This window comes from Ananas comosus, linkage group 10 (assembly GCF_001540865.1).
Source record: "Ananas comosus cultivar F153 linkage group 10, ASM154086v1, whole genome shotgun sequence".
NCBI classification, from domain to species: Eukaryota; Viridiplantae; Streptophyta; class Magnoliopsida; order Poales; family Bromeliaceae; genus Ananas; species Ananas comosus.
The window spans coordinates 7,354,428-7,372,974 of record NC_033630.1 but is presented as its reverse complement, the minus strand read 5'-3'; the positions used below and the strand labels follow the sequence as shown (position 1 = coordinate 7,372,974).

The window sequence follows — 18,547 nt, the reverse complement described above, 5'->3', positions numbered from 1 at the left end:
TTTAATTTTATTCTTTAATTTATTCTTTAATTTTTAATTATTCAATACTTGAGATAAATAATATTAAAAATATTAATATATAATAGAAAAAAAATGATGTTAATAGTTATAATAATTTACTGTTGTATTATTTTTATGCTGTATCGCGCGGGACACCTTAACTAGTAAAGAGTAATTGTGTTATTTTCTTCAATTTAAATGGATGTATATAATATTTTAATCTTTTTAGAGAAGATGATAAAATTTTATTTCTGTTTGTTAAGGCCGTGTCCCAACTGACCCCACCACACAGTGCAATTACAGCCCGTCACGTCGTCTCCTTCCAGGATGGCCCCTCTATTATAAGTATTTTCCAATAATTAAATGGTGAACACAATCTCTCCTCGTTCGGTTGATCTACGCTAGTGACTGAAAAATGAAGCTGTTTGCTATTGTTGTGCTGGGGGAATTCGCCAATCGCCATTTACAAACCCGCTGGAGCATTTATTTATGAGTGTAACGTAGCGTCGAGCGCTTCACGGATGCAGTATTAGCATATTTACTGCCGCGTGGGCTACAAATGACTATTTTACTGTCCTATACAAAACAGCGGGGATCCTCGCATGTGAAAGGGCGCCACGTTAGATCTCGCGCCGCGCCCGGTGACCTCACAGCTCCCAAGCAGCCCCTCACCTTGACTTCCCAGTTCCTAGCCACGGGCCCACGACCTTACCACCGTCAAAGGACTTTTGCGTGCATCCGGTGCATACGTACATTTTATTCACCTGCCTCTCCTCCGTCCTCATCTCTTCCAGCAGTCGAGGATTTCAACAAGGCTTCTTTTGGAAGTTAGCAGCAGGCGCATAGAGTTCAGCCATGCATCGAGTGCAGGCAAACCAAATAATTTCTCCTCCGTTCACGCCTTGTCCGCGGCCTCTCCTGCTTCCCCCGTCAAATCTACTTTCTTTCAACTTTGGTCTCTCGATCCTTCCCACTTTCTTCTTCTTCTTCTTCTTCTTCTTCTTCTTCTTCCCCCTTTCCGACTCTTATTAGAACATACGACAATGCTGCTCCTCTTCTTTCTTCTCAGCTTCCCCTTCCTTCTCTCCTCTGCTCCCACGCCGACTCCCAGTCCCAAACCCAATCCCAATCCCAATAATGACCCCTTTCTGTCCGGCGGTAAGCTCCCCGTATAATCAATCACTCGGTCATCTGCTCGAGACCGACCTACATTACATTTTCCTACTAATCAGCAGCAGCCAAATTGCCGCCTATTTTTCACTAATGCGGGCGCCTGCTTTACTTACTTTCTTCTGGGAATTGTTGTTGTTGTTGTTGTTGTTTTTGTGGGCAGTGGCGAATTTCTCTTACAACATCGACTGCGGCGGCACGGCCAACTTCACGTCGTCGCTGGGGCGGGCCTGGCTGTCGGACCGGTTCTTTTCAGCGGGGAACCCCGGGATGGTGGCGGAGCCGCACCGCTTCTCGCAGCCGCAGGAGCGCACCCTCCGCTTCTTCCCGCCGGTCTCTTCCGGCAAGAAGAACTGCTACTCCGTGCCCGTGCCCTCGGGGCGCTACTACATCCGCACCTTCACCGTCTACGACAACTACGACGCCAAGCTCCGCTCCCCAAGCTTCGACGTCTCTGTGGAGGGCACCCTCGTCTTCACCTGGCGCTCGCCCTGGCCCGAGGCCGCCGCCCGCTCCGGCGCCTACTCCGACCTCATCTCCCCCGTCCTCGACGCCGTCGCCCACGTCTGCTTCTACAGCATGGCCACCGATCCCCCCGTCGTCGCCTCCCTCGAGATCGCCCCGGTCCACCCCCTCGCCTACGACGCCGCCTCCACCGGCCCCGACCTCATCCTCGTCAACTACGGCCGCCTCACCGCCGGAGGCAACCTCTTCGGCCCCGGCTTCACCGCCGATCCCGACGCCTTCTCCCGCGTCTGGCAGCCCGACGCCGGCTTCCGCAGTCCGACCGTCAAAATCAAGGCGCTCTCTGCTGGCGGGCACCAGATCTTCGGCAGCAACCAGCCCCCCAACTACTTCCCCACCCTCCTGTACGAAACCGCCGTCACCACCGTCGACCCCGCCGATGCCCTCCAGTACCTGCTGCCGGTCGACACCAGACTCAGCTACATGATCTGGTTCCATTTCGCCGAGATCGATGCCGGGGTCAATTCTGCTGGGCGGAGGGTCTTCGACGTGGTCGTCGGAGGGAACAACGTGACGAGGATCGACATATTCAAGGAGGTAGGGGGGTTCACGGCGTTCAAATGGCACTACATCATGGAAAACCTGACAAACACGCCGCTCAGCGTGGAGCTGGTCCCGGTCATCGGGAAGCCCATAATCTGTGGGCTCGAGAACTATGCAATGGTTCCTCTGGACATGGCCACCGTCCCGAGCCAAGGTAAGCATGGCTTCGTGAGTGGAAGAACAGACTAAATGAGATCACATATCATATATGGGTTGATTATTTCTGTGTTCAATTCTTGGTAGTGGTTGCCATGAGGGCATTGAAGGAATCTCTTAGAATACCAACGAGGATGGGTTGGAATGGGGATCCTTGTGCTCCAACTATTTGGGATGCCTGGGAGGGAGTCACTTGCCATCGCAGCCAGGATGGACAGGGACTTGTAGTTACCCAATTGTGAGTGTACAACAAACGATGCTATTATCTTTCACAATTTGACTATCTGTGGCTTAGCCTATACACTTTTGACATGGTAGCAATATCTACGACAGTGTGGGCCATAGAAAGCCATTGGATAATCTCTTATCAAGTTGGTTAGCTATTAAAATTTGTAGTAGGCCATCTGACAATATCTTTGGGAAGCAAAATTGCATTTGCTAGTCTTACGGTCCAACACTCCATCAGCAAAGATAACCACTTACATATGAAAAAAGGGAATTCTTGAGAGACAAAAAATTCGCGACAGATCATTCCAGAAGTTATCTAGGTGAATCTCCGTTTCTTTTTCCAATTATCATCTTTGTTGTTTGGACTGTAGAAGCTGATTGAAAAGCCAAGCCAAGTAGGTACTTAATGTATCATGCTGTGACGTCACTGTGCCTCTCATGTGTTAGCACTAATGGAGGTGTGCTTTATTCTGTCGAGCATTGCTATGATACATTATGAATGATATGCAAATTCGCACAATATGAAATTGCGACCTTGTAGTAAAAGGTCGACAGGGTACGCATGACACATGGCAACATGCAATAACAGGTTTCTTTTACTAGTGCTTTGACTTCTTGTAGAACTTGCAATTGGAAAAGAGATCAGAAATGATGATGGATAAATTCCCCATAAATCAATCTGCCAATCAGAATTTGAGACCCTCGAGGTTTCCTAACTTAGAAATTACATTGTTAATGAGGCGTATCAAATTGATCGCTAGAAGAACTTTTGCAAGGTCCTGGAGCCACAGGAGAAGAGATTAGTATCCTAGTGCAGTGGACATGAACAAATAAAAAAGAATATCATATCAACATGAATGTCTTCTAGTTATTTTGTCCTAACCAAGATATGATTCTTGTCAAATTGAAGCTCTTCTCTTGAGTGCATTGTTCTGTAAGTAGAGAATTACATGCTATGCACCAGTGAAAAGTAACTAAACGGAGAGAGAGCTTTTAAAATCCAAAATAAATACCGTAGAGTTAACTTATTTTTAGCAAAAAATGGGCTTAGAAACAGTGCAAATCTTCCTACATTGCCAACTACATCTAAGAGTCTTTTGACAATAAGGTAATTTCCTCAAATCATTAACCCTCCATCTCAAATATTTGACAGATGTGGTTTACTGTCCTCCGCACTAATTGTGCCCCTAAGCTTCTTTTCTGGAGCATGGAACCAAGAAGTTAGCCTCTTACTTTCTATCACCATTTGGTTTGAACCACCCTCTTTCTTGGTTCTCGACATCTTTTAGATGTGAACTAGATTTGTGGCATTTCCATAAGAAGTAATCAACTACTGCACACATTGATTGAAAAGAGGATACATAGCTGTCGTGAGTCTTGCGGCATCAATTTCTACCAATTCCATAATTGTAAGCAACTTTAAACAATAACAAAAAAAAAAGAAAATAAAATCAAATGACTTTCTTAGTTGTCAATTTGATGAACGGTTTGATCTGAAACATTCACATGAGGCTTCTCCTTTTCAGTGAGAAGAAACTTTATGAGATGCTGGTTATCTTGTTTTAATGTTATTCCATAACTAGTTAATCTTAGGACTTCGTAATTCTTATTTTGAAAGAACTTTTAAGATCTTATTAAAACTATCTGAATGATAAAAGTGGATTGTGTACCAACTACCAGATTTGTGAGGAAGGTATGGATTTCAATATACATGCAACATAACATTGTCTTGTGCTTTAGTTTCAAATTGATATTTATACTTGTAATCGGGTGGATTGTATATTCACACAGTTTTTCATGCTTTTTTCTGTAATTTTGTACTTTACAGGGATCTTGCAAGTCAGGGATTAAAAGGATACATCAGCGATCAAATAAGCCTTCTAACAAACTTGGTAAGCTTGTAAGTATCATTACATATTTTCTTAAATAATTTATTTTCTAGTTGCGGTGGAAGTGAGATTGATATAAATACATTTCAGCCTTCCAATTAGAGTTATTACATACATTTATTTATTTATGCATGCAAGTGAATGCACGCAAAAAGCAATTGGCATAATATTGTGACCGGCTATTATCAACCCTCTACATATTAGTACTGGTTTTGTTGACAAACCAAAATCATATGAAAAGTGAGCGAAAGACCGAAAATGTCATACTAGTTGCCAACCACAGTTAGCTATCTTCTTAATTCTATTCTCACCTTAAGAAAAAACATGTGGGAATTCATTTAGATGTTGTGATAGACATTCACATTATGTTCAATTGGATCCCTCAGAGTCCATTTGAGCCTATAGCTAATTTTATATGACTTTGTTTGCAGTAACAAGTCAGGTTGGATCTAATTTTTTCTTTTTTCAGACTTTAATCTTATTTCAATTTTGAGTCTTATTCATATTGCTATTTCCTTTGGGGCCTAGAAAATGTCACGGCCTGAGTTGCAGTGGAAGCTTCCCCCGTCGTGTGTATAAGCCATAAGAGCACCTTCATGCTTACGAATCGTCAACAATCAACCAATTTCAACAATTTTTATACAATAGTATATATAAAAAAATTACAAGTTGATGGGTATCATAAGCATATAATCAACTATTTGAACATAAGAACATTCATCATGCTATTCATAAAGGTCCCAAGATAACATAAAAATAACATACAGCTTTTTTACATCTCATCATAAGAGTTTCATAACTTAAATATGGAATAAATACATCATCTTTTCTTTCTCATAGTTTCACTAATGTAAGTTTCACTAATGTACATTAGGGTTTAACCTCTATTACTATTCAAAAAGGTGAGAAGACTCTACCTATCAAGCAACACCTTTCTCGTGATTCCGGGCTTCCCCTACAGAAGATGGCCTTGGAAATAAAAACACCAAACAACTATAAGAAATAGTTCTCAATGGGTACTGCTGCCAAGAAGGATGCTTTACACCATTGGTCAATTGAGACATAAATAGTGAAGAGAAGAAAGTAGCTGTAAGAAAAAAAAATGTTAGCAAATATAATACTACTGCTATGCCTATAGAACAATATGAAATATGTAAGGAAAGATCCAACTGGTTTTATTATGCATCAAGTTTTAATGTGATGTCACTATTCAATATTTTACCCAATCACTTGGCGACTAACCCAATGTTCGGTTCTTGCTTGCGTCGTGCCTCATGGGGCATATTTGGTATCCCACTTAGAAGCTTTGCCTTGCACCCGCCAGCCAATTAGTACTCAAGAACTAAGAACGAGCGAACCCGATTGATTACACCTCCGAAAGGCCTAGGCTTGCGGGGTTGCGATCCCCGCGAGTGAATATTAATTGAGCTTATTGTAGCTCTTGCAAGCTTTAGTTTTATGCATCATACTCCACAGCAATTCATCTCAAAGTTTTCGACACGAAAATTGTACATAAGTCTTACTCAACTATGGTAACATAATGTTTCAATGCGTTATGTTCGTAGGTTGTGACCTCCACAAATATACATGAGGATCCTATTTGTCCAAGTAATGAAATTCAAGGCAACCCAACTCTCTTAACATTCTACTTTTAAGAAAAGAACAATAACAATATAGAATTCTAATAAATAGATCCTCAAGAAGCAATTATGAAAATATAATAGCAAGCATGCATATTGGAGGAATTCAAAGCTTTATCTCAACAATTAGGTTTACAATTTCATAGTTTTCAAGAAATTACACTCAAAGGAAGATTTATATGACACAGAAGGAGATCGTCAATTTCGGTTAGGTTGGACCTACTATAGATCGGCGAAATCCTGTCATAAGCTCGATCTAAGTTTTAGTAGATTCCTCTTTTCTACCCTGAAAGAAGAGTTCTAACCAATTTAGAACTATCAAAAAACCATTTCGAAATTTTTTAAAATTCCACTAAATTATGAAGAACTCACCTCAACTTGCGAGATCTTCGTCATAAACCTGATTTTAGTTGTTGGGGCCGCTAATCCAACCTACGCGAATGGTTCCTATACATCAATTTCATCTAGAAGTCCCAAAATAAAAAACCCCCAAATTTAACCCTAAAATTTAATATTCTTCCAAATCTCAAAATTTCCCAAAAAACACATTATTATGAGCTCAAATCACAAGAGCTTACCTCTACTATATCCCTAGTCCTTAATTAATGCGTCGGGTTTTAAGGGTTGGAAGCTTCAAGAATTCCTCACAAACTTTGCTCCAACTCCAAGATTGATGATGGCCGTGTTGCCTCACTCCTGTAGCTTAGTTCATATGTTTAATGAATGAAGCAGGTAGCGTGCTACCTTTTTCTCAAAAAAAACTCCAAGTTTGATGAAAGTAGAAAATTATAGAGAAAGAACATGAGGTAGAGGATGGGAGATTAGTAAAGGAGGAAGAAGAGGAAGAAAGGAAAAAAAATAAAATAAGAAAAAGATAGAGGAGGAGAAAACCCTAGCTTTCTCTTGGGTGGAGAAGTGACAAAGAAAGTGGAGAGGGTGAGTGTTTAATATGAGAGGCAACAGAGTTAAATAAACCCTCCAATTACAAGAGATTGCAACCTATGCAATTTCAGCATGCGTACAGGATAGTACTGGTATTCAGAAGTCAGTACTGGTACTCCACCCAATACCATACTCTCCACCAAGTTCCTGAAAATCTGGGGGTTTCAACATCGTCCACAGCTTTGGGAGTTTCGGTACTCCACATCTAGCACTGGTACTCCAACCATCAGTATCGGTATTCCAACAGAAGTTCCTCAAAACATGAAGATTTTCCAGCTTATTTTTCTACTGTGTACTGTACTCCCCAAGTTAAGTTCCGAAGCTGCCACTTTGCAGCTTTGATACTGGAACTCCATTTTCGGGCTAATTTCGCACTAAAATTGATTCAAGTCATATCAAACTCCTCCATAACCTCCTAAATAGTATTAAATATACTACATAAGAAGTATCATCCATAAATTCAGGAGGTTATGAGGTGTCTTAAATAAAATTTGAAGTGGTAAATTAAGTGATTTTAGGACATCTATCCACATTTCAAAAGATAAGTAGTTTAGATTAGGTTATATCAAAGATTAAAGTGACTATCGGCACGGGCCGTATCCACTGTGCCGTACTGTGCCAGCAAGATATCGGCATGATATAGCCCCCGTGCCGATGGCATAACTCAAAATTCTTTATTTTTGAAATAAGAATGTAATTTTCTCAGTTAAGTTCAAAATATTTGATAAAAATACATAATAAATAATTGGCATATTTTGCTGCTAAAGAAAATAAATATTTAACACCATTACGTGGCGGCATACATATTTTTTCTGATCGGCGCGCATCGGCATGGCCTGACAAGCACCATGCCTTATACTGTGCTGGCAAGTTTCCGGCACGGCCCTGTGCCATGACACATAAATCCTTGGGTTATATTTCATCTTAGAATGGACAATGAACATGCCACTTATCACACATCCTCATCTGCATGAGAATCTGATCTAAGATGTTAGGATAGGGCTGTGCTTTTCTGTTATGCCCGCTATTTGCATTTTTAACTTCATTTGGCATCACACATGACTTCTTTTGGTGATATGAAATTTAAATAGAACTAATTGTTTAATGTCCAATTCTTCTAAGATGATATCAAAGTGTTTTGGCAATTGGTACTTGACCCTATCTATTCACTGGCATTAGTATTTATTTTGCACCTAATATCTCGTTTTTATGTGCATTGATTGTTGCAATTCATTCTTGTTAAAGTATATGTTTGTGGTTGGACAGGAATTTAAGCTCTAACTCTTTGGGAGGAACTTTACCGCCAGGATTAGGCCAGGAATCTCTCGTTAGATTGTGAGTACAAATTGCTCAATTTGTGATTATTATTCCAACTTTTCAATTTGTAGTAGTCCAATGTTTCATTGCAATGATATGAGATGGTTTAATATTTCCCTTGTTGATGATGTACTTTCTACGCAGGAAAATTGTATGCTAAAATTTTTTTTTTTCTCGTCGTATATAATATTATAGATAAAGGCTAAAATACACAAATTCCCTGAAGTTAATGTGATTTGCTTTTTGTCCCTATGAAAGAACAAACTCCGTATACCACATTGCTTAATCAAAATCTCTCCAAAGGCTTGCAACCCTAGTTGCCTGGTTTTCGGTCTCCTACTTTGTCCCTACTTCATTTTCTCCACCATCACCCTCTCTGTACTGTCCTATACCTCCAGAATTGTCCCCTTCTCCTCCACTATATTCTTTTTCTCCCTACTTTCTTTCTAAATTATAGGTGTAACTGGAGATATGGAGGGAAAGGTTAGAAATGAATAAGAAGATGAAGATCAATTTTGATATTTCATTACTAGATTCCTAAGGAAGGATTGGTGAAGGATGCAAATTGATAATGTCCAAACAATTGAGGAGGTAATTTAAGAACTTTTAGTTGCAAGGAACAAAGTGAAAATCATGAAATCTCCGACATTCTAGCGTAAGACAGACAGTTGTAAAATTGTTAATGTGGCTAGCAATTATTTGATTATAAAGATGACGACTAATTTTTCCACATTATTTGTAGATTTATGCTGTGGAACTAATTGGAAACTCAGCAACTATATGAAATTGTTATGAGGAATGCTGAAGAATTGACGCACCTTATAAAATATTGAATTTCCTTGCTAACGCATATTTTGAAATAATAAGGTCGTAAAAGTCGTGGCATTATTTGAAGTCTTCTACGCTAACTTTTAACTAACTAGTCATTTGAAAAGGCCTTAATTGTTTTCCAACTTTCTACTAGTCCATTAATTGACAGTTATATTTTTCTTTGCTGTTTTTAGGGATTTGTCATCAAATCAGTTTTCTGGGAGTATTCCTGGTAGCCTAGGTTCATCCACTTTGCAAATTGCGTAAGTAGACATTTTATTTCAATAGCAATTTCAAATTCATATAATGTTGAATTTCTTCTTGAATTGTTGCTTTATTACTTGTCACTATTCCCTCGTATTGCAAAATCATTGAGATATTTGTCTTATCTTTATTCAAAGACCAATAGACAAGTGACTTTGAGATTTTTCGCAGACTGAGATTTTTCGCCTTTGGCGCTTGGATAAGTCCATTATATTGCATGTATTACATGATGTTAATCCAGAATTTGGCATTCTATCGAAACCGCAATATAACATTACATGCAATTATGTCAGGCCTTGAACCCGCGACATAATAAATGCCATAGATCTGCAATTATTTTATCACAAATATTCAAGGCAAAAAATATAATAATATCAAATTTAAATAGTCCACACTTCAACAGAAACCAAAAGGGTAAATTGCATGTTTGGCCCTCAAACTATGTGAATGGTGATGCTTTGGTCCTTAAACTTTTAATTTGTTGGAAATTTGGTTCAAACTTTCAGAATTGTTGCAATCAAGTCCTAAAACTCAATTTAGCTGAGTAAATGTTGGCTTATCGTTGATATAAAAGTGATGTAGCATCTTAAATATTGTTGCATCATTAGTTTCAAACTTTCAATTGTTTTGTAGATCATCTACCTCAACAATTTGTCAATATTTAGTCAACTAAATTGGGTTATGGAACTTGATTGCAACAATTTAGCAAGTCCGAGCCAAATATTGCAACAAATTGAAGTTTTGAGGACCAAAATCTCACCTAACTTGTAGTTTGAGGACCAAACGTGTACTTTACCCAAACCAAAATGCATAATTTATGACTTATTTAACTGATTACCTTCCGTTCAAAATTAACGAAATTTCAGAATATAATAAGTCAAGGTTTCATACTAAACTCATCTGTCTAGCTATTTTTATTCAACATAGTTTGAATGGTAAACTTCCGTTCAAATCTTCACTTGTCCAGATACCCATCGAGTTGATTAGCTTCGCACCTTGTTAAGTAATCAAACAAAACATTAGTAATATTAAGAATGCTAAGAACATTGATTGAATATTTTATACTAAATTTTCATATGAGAAGTAAGGTAATAATGACTAGGCATTAATTTGAAGGTTTACAAACTTGTCACGGCCAAGTATTAGGCTTTTAGAAAAAGGGTTATATCAGTGAGCAACACATATGAAGCACACTGAAATATATAATTGATGTAGAAAATCACAATACAAGACTCCGGCACTTAACTATATTTGTGAGTTGTGACCTGTTGGCAAAGGCTCAAACCATGTATCACAGGTACTTGAAGGAACAACACATAGCACATTCAACCGTAGGCACTAACACATATCACAAGCATCCAAAGATGCAGCACATATTAAAGGCATCCGGAGGCACACATATAGCACAGGGCACCTGATAGTGTACCACAAAGCATAGACACCTGAAGGTGATGACAAGATCAAAACTAACTTCTATCACACCTGAAGGTGATGACAAGATCAAAACTAACTTCTATCAAAGAATGTTGACAAGTTTCAAAACCGAATCTGATTGAAATCACGCTATTTTTGTAACGATCCAGCCCACTAGTGATGCAAACCGAGAGGTTGCCAAAATTGAATTGTCAAGTTTGCTTTTGTTTAAAGGTAAAACTAGGTTCAATTTATCAATTCCGATGAACTTTAAGCAAGGAAGCAAAAAATTCAGCAAAACAAAAATTAAAATCGAATTGAAGTAATACTAAGATGATGATAAACCTTCAATATATGATATAATAACAACCAACTGAAAATACATATAATAGTTCCTAAAGGTAAATTTGGCTTTATCGGACTTAAAGCTTTAGGTTTGGTATTTTGGCAAATATGGTTGGTAATGGTGGCTAGATTAAATGGGATAATAGGATGTCAGGAGATGAGAGATACAAAAAGTGCACCATTCACATGATTGCGGAGGATCCACGATCGACGAGGAGGGCGGTACACCACGGATAAAACTTCGGCAACGGGGAAGAAGAAGATGAGGTAGTGACTCGGAAGAAGAGGAGGAATAGAAGTAGAAGCTGATCTTATCACGAGAAAGAAGCGACAACGATCAAGTTGAGGAAGAAGACGATCTCGGCGCGAGGAAGAAGCGTCGATGATCTCATCGGGAAGTAGAACATCAAGGATAAAGAGTGAGAGTAGAATTTTTTATTCATCCAAATATATCTCCCAGAAGGCTTCAAGAACCATGTATTTATAGTGTTGAGAGCCCTCCTATAATAAATTATTGTCTTTTCGTTTTCAACATAACACGGTCACCTAAGAGTCATGCATAGAAAACGAAGCAATTTTGGGAACTTCAAAGGTCTTATTTTAGGGAATTCCAAAGGTCTTTTTTGGGATTGTTTTCTTGTTTATTGGAGAAAAGGTTTTGGGTTAGCCTAATCAATTAAAACTAAATGATTTAAGTCCGAATCAAATACGAACCTACAAAATAAAAGAAAATTGCATTCAAAAGTAAAATGAGGTTTATTTGCTGCATCAGTTCCCCTCAAGTTGGGAAAATCTCGACTCCGTCGAGATGGCATCCTGATAGCTATGGTATAAGTCCTCTCGAAGTTGGCGCAACTTCACCTCAGAAATACAACTGCTATCGGACAATGGTCGTCCACGCCAACGCACCAAGTATCGGCGATGAGTACCACGTCGTGTCGCAGACTCGTGCACGTCCAGAATATCCTCCACGCCATCTGATGGAGTTTCAAAGTCGGAGCGAGATGTCAAGCCATCAATATCGACAGTAGATGGGGCCTCTCCATTGTACTTGTATAACTCGCTGACATTGAAGATCGGGGACGTCGATACTTTCGGAGGTAGATCAATTAGATAAGCATTTTCCCCTAATTTCTTCAAAATTTTGAATGGCCTGTGCTTTTTCTTGTTCAACTTGCTATAGCCTCTAGCTGGGAACCTTTTTTTTTTTCTAAAATAGATTAAGACATTATCTCCTTCATTAAAAGTCATACCTCGGCGATGTTTATCTGCTGACTCTTTGTATTTGACGGTGGAATCCCGCAACCTCTGATGAACCTGTTGTTGCACCTCTTGAATCTGTTTTGGGTAATAGTTGGCATTTGCACTAACTCTACCAGGATAAGGTATTGGTGCTCGGTCAAGAAAGTGGGCTATAGGATGGCCATATAAAGCTTCAAAAGGAAATTTTCCAATGGTTCGGTTTATGGAACTATTATAAGCAAATTCAGCTTGAGGTAAAATTAAATCCCATTGTGTTGGTTTTTCTCCAGCTAAACATCTTAAGATATTACCCAAGGATCGATTTACTATTTCTGTCTGCCCGTTAGTTTGTGGATGGTATGGGCTGCTGAAATTCAGTTTGCTTCCTGCCTTTGATATTAAAGTTCTCCAAAAATGACTAACAAATTTTGTATCTCGGTCAGAGGTAATTGATTTAGGAATGCCATGTAAACGTACAATTTCATTGAAAAATAATTTTGCAATATGTGATGCATCAGAAGTTTTCTTGCAAGGAATAAAATGAGCCATTTTCGTAAAACGATCAACAACCACAAAAATTGAATCAACTTGGCGTGCAGTCTTGGGTAGGCCTAGGACAAAGTCCATGCTAATATCCTCCCAGGGCACAGTAGGAATGGACGGGGGAGTGTACAAGCCAGTATTTTGAGTTTTTCCTTTAAAAGATTGACAAGTCTTACACCGCTGAACAAACTTTTCGACGTCCTTACTCATGTTAGGCCAATAATACCTCTCTTGAACTAATCCCAAAGTTTTGTCTCTTCCGAAATGTCCCCCTAGCCCGCTACTATGCAAGTTCTGAATCAAGGACTCTCTTAACGATCCCTGGGGAATGCACAACTTGGACTTTCTAAAAAGATACCCGCCGTCCAAACAGTAATCAGAAGGTGAATCCTTGTTAGGAGATAAGCGCTTTTTTAGGATAGGACCGAAGTTAGGGTCATTTTGATATTGGTCCTTAACTATCTCAAATCCTACTATCTGTAAGGAAGAAGGGATAAGTAAATGGTTTCGACGACTGAATGCATCAGCGACTCGATTAGCAATGAAGTGTTGGATGTCTCTCATAGGTGGAAGGTCATCGGGGAGTTCCTCAGGCATGATATCAGAAAATTCATTAACCAATGGTTGAACAGCTTGAGAAACTTCAGTGTTTTTCGATTTTTCTTTTGCCAAAAGAATATATACCAATGGAGACTTTGCTAGATCTTTAGAGAATTGACTTTTGTTCAAAACCATCATTTTCTGCTCATTATTGGAGGGTTGCTTTTGGGACTCAATCGGCTTAGATTTTGGTTTGGGAAAGTAATTTAGGGGAACCAATCTAACTTTCTTGTTGCCTTTTGTGACAATGTAAGTGTTCTCCCTACCATCATGTATAGTATTACGATCAAATTGCCAAGGTCTACCTAACAATAGGTGACTCACATCCATGGGAACAACATCACACCAAACTTTATCAGCATAAGTTTTCCCAATAGAAAATTCAACAAGACATCTTTCAGTTACAGGAAATTCATCCCCATCCTTAAACCAAGCTATTTTGTAAGGTTGAGCAAGTTTTTCAGTTTTCAGTTTAAGTTTATCAACCATTTCTCTAGAGACAAAGTTTTCAGTACTTCCACTATCAATAACCAGAGAGCAAAACTTGCCTCCCGCACTACAGATGGTTCTGAAAAGGCTACGATGCTTCCAATCATCTTGGGTGGACTTAGAAGCTGATAGGACTCGATGGATCATGAGATTTGTTACAGTAGCATTAGCAGTTTCTTTGAAAATCTTATCTTCATCTTCTTGTTCTAAAGTTTCTTCCCCATTTTCATTTTCTTCATGACTTTCTATTAGATTGGCTCTAGAATCAAATTTTCTCAGAGGACAATCAGAGGATTTATGTTCAGGTTTGTTACATTTATAACAAATGATGCCAGATTCAACGGGTTTTGCACCTAAAATTCCTTTGCCCTTAAGGTCTTGAACAGGTCTTGTAGAGGTTTGACTATCGTTCTTTGGGATAGGCTTAGTTCCTATGGTGTTTTTTACGCTCGCACTTCCCTGACGAAAGGTTTGTCTTTTAAGTTTATTCTTAGCCTTAAGTGCATGACTATAAACCATGTCGACCCTGTAGAAAGTTAAAAGGGCTAACTCATCTTGGATTTGAGTTCGAAGACCGGCTAGATAGCGAGCTATTAGCTATTCTTCGTCCGCTTTAAGTTCATTACGAGCTTGAAGGTTGTAAAATTCTTCAGTATATTCTTGTACCGATTTAGACCCTTGTTTAAGATTGTGTAATATTTGAAAAATATTTTGTCGATAATCAATCGGTAAGAATTTTCCTTTAAATTTTTCTTTCATTCTTTCCCACAAGGTAATCTTTTCTTTACCCTTTCTAACCCTATCATTTTGAACTTGTTTCCACCATACTAAGGCATGTCCTTTCAATTTAAGGGAGACAAATTTAACCCTTTTGTCATCAGGTAATTCTTTCCATTCAAAAATTGTTCTATTTTGTCTAGCCAATCCACAAAATCTTCAGGTTGTAATTTACCCTCGAACTCACTCACGTCCACTTTAATGCCTTGATCCTATCGATGTATATTTCCTTGATTTTGAAAAAGAGGATTTCTTCTAGCTGGTAAAGTACGATTGTCAAAATTAGGGTCACTTTTCGAATTTTCTCCAACTGCAGTATGTTGTTGCATAGTTAATCTTTCCAATAGTTGTTGAATGTTATTCATTTGATTTTGCATACTTTTTATGGAATCTTGTTGTTTTCATATGCTTCTCTCCAATCACGAGGATTTTTACTATTGCCTGCCATTACCAAATGCTTACAAGTTGATCAAAAAAAGTGATGCTCTTTTTTTTTTTTTTTAAATATTTTGGCCCAAAGTTGAATACCAAGAAAAAGTTGTTTAGATCGAAACAAACGCTCCCACGAAAAGAACTTGCTCTGATACCAATTGATGCAAACCGAGAGGTTGCCAAAATTGAATTGTCAAGTTTGCTTTTGTTTAAAGGTAAAACTAGGTTCAATTTATCAATTCCGATGAACTTTAAGCAAGAAAGCAAAAAATTCAGCAAGAAAAATATTAAAATCGAATTGAAGTAATACTAAGATGATGATAAACTTTCAATATATGATATAATAACAACCAACTGCAAATACATATAATAGTTCCAAAAAGTAATTTCGTTTTATCGGACTTAAAGCTTTAGGTTTGGTTTTTCAGCAACTATGGTTGGTAATGGTGGAAGGCTAGATTAAATAGGATAATAGGATGTCAGGAGATGAGGGATGCAAAAAGTGCACCGTTCACACGATTGCGGCGGATCCACGATCGACGAGGAAGGCGGTACACTACGGGTAGAACTTCGGCAACGGGGAAGAAGAAGATGAGGTAGTGATTCGGAAGAAGAGGAGGGGTAGAAGTAGAAGCCGATCTTGTCACGAGGAAGAAGCGACAACGATCAAGTTGAGGAAGAAGACGATCTCGGCGCGAGGAAGAAGCGTCAATGATCTCATCGGGAAGTAGAACACCAAGGATAAAGAGTGAGAGTAGAATTTTCTATTCATCCAAATATATCTCCCAGAAGGCTTCAAGAATCATGTATTTATAGTGTTGAGAGCCCTCCTATAATAAATTATTGTCTTTTCGTTTTCAACATAACACGGTAACCTAAGAGTCATGCATAGAAAACGAAGCAATTTTGGGAACTTCAAAGGTCTTATTTTAGAGAATTCCAAAGGTCTTTTTTGGGATTGTTTTCTTGTTTATTGGAGAAAAGGTTTTGGGTTAGCTTAATCAACTAAAACTGAATGATTTAAGTCCGAATCAAACACGAACCTACAAAATAAAAGAAAATTGCATTCAAAAATAAAATGAGGTTTATTTGCTGTATCAACTAGCAACAATAACTCGTTGGGCCCAACCACCGGCCCAAATATGCTTAAGCTCAGTTATTATTACTAGTGTCTAAGTCTCTTATAAATCTAATGACAACCCTTTCTCCATCCAATGTGGGACTATTGGAGTGTCACAGATTCCTCCCGTTAAGGTCCTGACGTTCTCGTTAGTCCAATCACACACACAGCCCAAGATCACCAGACGATGTGAGACTCGTCTCGCTAGCCTGTCATCCAGACCCTGGCTCAGTCGAGACTCCCCACACATTTCCGGAAGGTGAACCGGCTCTGATACCAAATGTAACGACCCAGCCCGCTAGCAACAATAACTCGTTGGGCCCAACCATCGGCCCAAAATGCTTAAGCCCAGTTATTATTACTAGTGTCTAAGTCTTTGATAAACCCAATGACAACCCTTTTTCTATCCGATGTGGGACTATTGGAATGTCATAATTTTTTAAGACATGTTTTTGATAAATTTTTGATACATTTTTGTAACGTATCACTTCCCCGTAAATCGTGCCGAGTTCCGTCGAAATGTGCAGAACGCGGAGTGGAACAAGTTGGTATAGGTTGAAAGTGCATTAGAACCTATGTATATAGTGTAAAGGGACCCGAGAGAGTGAAATTGCAATTCTGGCCAAGTTCCAGAATTTTGAACTCTTGAGGACCGGTCCCTGAAGGAGAGACCGGTCCCCGTAAGTGTAGTAGCCGAGCACATTGGAAAATCGGCTAAGTCCTGGAATTGGTGCCTACGGGAACCGGTCCCTGAGCGAGAGACCGGTCTCCGAGGGTCCGGTCCCTGAAGGAGAGACCGGTCCCTGCCTGCGTAGCTAGCCAAAAATGTGAAAAAATTGGCTAAGTCCCTGGAAACAAACCTACGGGGACCGGTCCCTGCGGGGAGAGACCGGTCCCCGTATGCGAAAATTGCCTTGGTTGGGCTGATTGGAAAAATGAAAAGTTGAGGGGCTTATGTGTAAATGTGACATGAGATGGGTTATATGTGTGGGGGTATGGTGTTAGGGCTTATTTCCCTCACACCAACACAAAGAACCTTTCTCTCTCTCTCTCTAAAAACCTCTCATCTCCCTCTCCTTTTCTCTAGAGCTTGGATCAAGGAGGGCTTTTGGAGGAGAAAAGCTTGGAGAAGAAGCTTCCCAAAGCTGTCACGCCCCAGGACCCAGCGGAAGCCCGCTCGGCGCGTGCCCAAACTCGCCATATGTCTAAAACATACAAGGCGTCTAAAACAAAACGATAAATAAGACAATAAGAAAGAGAACATCTAGATGTATCAGAGCAAAGTGTATCTAGAGGCTACAAAAGGAAAATGAACATACAGCTAAATCCACTATGTAAAAACATAAGATAGTACAATAGAAATCTCGAATACAAGAGCTAAACAAGGTACATAGGTGGTCTCTAATACATGGTACAAAACCTCTCTAAAAAACACAAAAAGAGAGTAACCACCTAGGAGCAAAAGCGAGCTCCACTATCTATCGAGTTAGGCGACTCCCTTGCCGCGATCCCGTGCCTCCGCCGGTGCCAAAGGCTCTGAAAAGGAAATATAGAAACATGGGCGTGAGAACTATTAAATAATAGTTCCCAGTGGGCAATTATTGACTTCAGTGCTTGCGCTACTAGGCCCAAAAGCTACCAAAGAAGGGTAAGTACAGGTAAGTAAACGAAAGCGATAAGTACCACAAGTAAACAAACAATTATAAATACTTGCTACCACATGATATCTCTACTTAGTATGATTTAAAAGCTATTCTCGCATGAATGTGCCCAAGCATCGCTAGTATGATGTCCATAAGTCAAATAGTAAAGATGTCATTGTTTACTATTCTAATCAAAGTCCACATGGCATGATGAATGCTCAAAGTCAAATTTGAAGAGACCGGCCCGAAGGCTGTCTGGTCCTGAGACCCACCCGTAGGCTGTCTGGCCGGTGCCGAGCCTAATGGCCCCGTGGTAGTCAACATCTCCACTCTAGAAATGAGCCTGGCCCACGGCAATCCACTTCGGCGCCCAATCCCGCACGACGAATATGTATCGCGATGGTTATCTCCGGAGTGCCGGCTTGTAGGGAGCGACCCTCACAAGCATGTGCGAATGAG

The 18,547-nt window shown here is 39.6% G+C and overlaps 1 protein-coding gene across 5 annotated transcripts in view; it reads left to right on the top strand.

Annotated features, from left to right (window-relative positions):
* LOC109716391 (receptor-like protein kinase At3g21340) overlaps positions 318-18,547 on the top strand; it is a 79,396-nt gene continuing 61,166 nt past the window's right edge. For 2 of the 5 annotated variants that reach the window (XR_002217913.1, XM_020241812.1), the window contains exons 1-6: positions 318-1,158; positions 1,334-2,392; positions 2,482-2,632; positions 4,451-4,522; positions 8,360-8,428; positions 9,415-9,483. Coding sequence is in view for 4 of the 5 variants with exons in the window: in XM_020241812.1 (XP_020097401.1) it covers positions 1,044-1,158; positions 1,334-2,392; positions 2,482-2,632; positions 4,451-4,522; positions 8,360-8,428; positions 9,415-9,483 (1,535 nt within the window). In the remaining variant the exon portion in view is untranslated. The remainder of the gene's footprint in view (positions 1,159-1,333; positions 2,393-2,481; positions 2,633-4,450; positions 4,523-8,359; positions 8,429-9,414; positions 9,484-18,547) is intronic. The other 3 variants (XM_020241814.1, XM_020241811.1, XM_020241810.1) reach the window with 3 other exon arrangements.